Here is a 2,724-nt window from a genome sequence, read left to right on the forward strand (position 1 = left end):
GCTCGGTGTTGTTTGCCGAGTGCGCAGCCATCACAGTATTCCTGTACATGATCAATGGTGGGCATTCCCCGCACCAGCTGCTTGCTGGACATGGCTTTGAGTGCACGGAAATGAAGATGACCAATCCTGGCATGCCATCGCCAAGTCTGTTCCTCCCCTTGAGTCAACAAGCACGTTGGTGTGTCTATAGACAAGAGACCAGTGTACAGCCTGCTTTCAGTGCGCTTGATCCGAGCTAGAACACGCCCCCATGGGTCTTGTACTGACATGATCTCATCTCTGATGCTGATAACACACCCAGCCTCATCCAACTAACCAACAGATATAATGTTGCTCTTAAGACTGGGTATGAAGTACACCTCTGTCAGCACGCGCTGATCGCCGCTCCTGCACCGGATCCGCGCCCACAGATGGCTACCCTGGAACCGTCTCCGAACCTGACCGTGCCATGCACATCCTCGTCCAGGGCTGCAAACATGCCCCTCTCACCAGTCATATGGCTGCTCGCACCAGTGTCAAAGAACCAAAACCCGTCGGGCGATGGGACAGGGATCACTTTTTCTTCGTTGAGGAACACGGCCTGTGGTGCGGCGATCTGCGTGGTGACCAGCCCGGTGACCAAGGCCATGAGAAGACCCTGATCATGCTCCTCACCACGGAAAAGATTGTCTTGCTCCTGCTTCCCTTGTTGCTCTTCAGCTTTGATCCGATTCCAGCAGTCCTTTTTCCAATGCCCTGGTTTATTGCAGTAGTGGCACTTGCCCTTTTTCTTGCCGCCCGAGCCGCTGGATGCGCTCGTGCCGCCGCTGCCCGGCACAGGTCTGCCACCGCCGCCGCCGTAAGGTTTGGGCTTGCCCGGCGACTTGTTCTTGCCGCCGCCACCGGACGATGACCCGCCCCCACCTAGCTGTCACTCGTGGGCGAGCCACTCCTCACGTGTGAAGAGCAGGCGGCCGCCGAATTGCCCTGCATCATCGAGATCGTAATGATCTTCACATGCCGAGAAACGCCCGACGAGCTCCTCGATGGTCATCGTCTTCAGATTGATGAGGCTCTCGATTGCCATCGCCATCTGACGATATTTCCGCGGCACCACGCAGAGGAACTTCTGGACCGCCTTGTGCTCCGTCACGGGATCGCCATACAACTCCAGGTCGGAGACGACGCCAGCGAGTCGCAGCCCGAAGTCCTCGACGGACTCGCCGTCTTTGAAGCGCAGATCCTTGAACTCGCGGCGGCGCACCTGCGCCTTGGCCTCGCGAGCCCTCTCGCTTCCCATGCGGAGCGTCTTGATGGTCTCCCACGCCTTCTTCGCCGAGTCCTTCGCGGCCAGCACCCGCATCTACTCCGGCGGAACGCCGGTGAGGATGATCTGTAGCGCGCGCCGGTCGTCGCACTCGTCGGCGGCATCCTCGGTCACCGCGGACCAGACGCGGGCGACCTACAGCTTGACCTGCATCACGAGCGCCCATTCCATGTAGTTTGTGCGCGTGAGCATCATGGATGTCCCCGACTCCTCGCGCACGACGCGCTCCACCACACGGAGCTCGCCGATGCCGCTGCCGCTGCCGGTGAGGCGCGCGAGCGGCGCCTTGGACGCCGGCGTCTTCGACGGCGAGTTGGTCCCACTCTTGTTTTTCTTCTCCTCTTCGCTATCCGACATGGTACGCCGCGGATCAGACACCGCCGGCCACCGGAGAGTGGATCGAACACCACGGCTCTGATGCCAATTGTTGTTGTCGGACTTAGCGAGAGCGCTCAGATGAGGTCGAGCGAGAGAGACGGAGGTAGACGAACGAGGAAGTTTTTCTGCTGCCGAAACTGTCGCAACATTTTCTGTTTTCTCATTCCTTATCTCGTGCGATTACAAAGATCAGAGGCTAACTACTCTCCCGGACAACTCGCTATGATCCGCAGTTACCGCGCCATCCCACGGTTGCGTCACACAGCGTCTACCACGTCCGGGAGAAAAGAAAGGAAACGGGATCGTGTGAAAACATGCCGCACCGTCCCACTAGCTAGCTGCATGGACGCGTCACATCGACCGCATGCATACACTTATTTTAAACAGAAAACAAACGCTATCCTATCATGCATGAGCTTAGGCTTAGACTACACATGGCACCAGGTAGAAGCAATGGGGAGAGGAAGCAAAGGGGGCGAAACGACTGAAAGGCAATGCAATCTACGGGAAGGCAGAGCACTACTAGGAAAAGGGCTATAGATGGAAATGACACTAATGGCGCACCAGACATGTGGTGCGCCATTAGTATATACTAATGGCGCACCATGTGGAGATGCGCCATTAGTGTGGAAGACACTAATGGCGCACCAGGCACACGGTGCGCCACTAGTAACAAAATGTTTATTTTTTATTTTTTCAAACATACTAATGGCGCATCCGGGAAGAGTGCGCCATTAGTAGTTAGAACTACTAATGGCGCACCATCCATAGAGTGCGCCACTACTGTATTTTTTTTTACTTTTTTGCAAAACTACTAATGGCGCACCGTTGCATAGTGCGCCATTACTAGTTTAAACTAGTAATGGCGCACTGTGCCACGGTGCGCCATTAGTATAAAAATAATAAAAACATTCTAATAAAAAAATAATAAAAAAAATTCTAATGGCACACCGCTCGGGGGTGCGCCATTAGTAATCTTCCCCCTAGCTCCAACTCGCCCGACCCCTTCGTCCTTCCCTCTCGCCAGATCCAGTACCCCC

The 2,724-nt window shown here is 55.5% G+C and overlaps 1 protein-coding gene across 1 annotated transcript; it reads right to left on the reverse strand.

Annotated features, from left to right (window-relative positions):
• Positions 1-364: 364 nt before the first annotated feature.
• Positions 365-1,342, reverse strand: LOC147965513 (uncharacterized). Its single transcript, XM_087530492.1, has 2 exons — positions 1,001-1,342; positions 365-907 (listed from the first exon to the last, which is right to left on the reverse strand). Exons 1-2 carry the CDS (start codon positions 1,340-1,342, stop codon positions 365-367), a joined length of 885 nt encoding a protein of 294 aa, XP_087386618.1.
• Positions 1,343-2,724: the final 1,382 nt, after the last annotated feature.

This window comes from Triticum urartu, chromosome 6A, assembly GCF_056163025.1.
Source record: "Triticum urartu cultivar PI428250 chromosome 6A, HENAU_Tu73, whole genome shotgun sequence".
Lineage (NCBI taxonomy): Eukaryota > Viridiplantae > Streptophyta > Magnoliopsida > Poales > Poaceae > Triticum > Triticum urartu.

What these genes read in the sequence shown, in the direction of transcription:
- LOC147965513 (XM_087530492.1), bottom strand. Translation starts at nt 1,342, where the DNA reads ATGCGGGTGCTGGCCGCGAAGGACTCGGCGAAGAAGGCGTGGGAGACC. An exon ending in AGCTCGTCGGGCGTTTCTCG is followed by an intron (nt 908 to 1,000) that starts GCATGTGAAGAT and finishes CACGAGTGACAG; the next exon opens with CTAGGTGGGGGCGGGTCATC.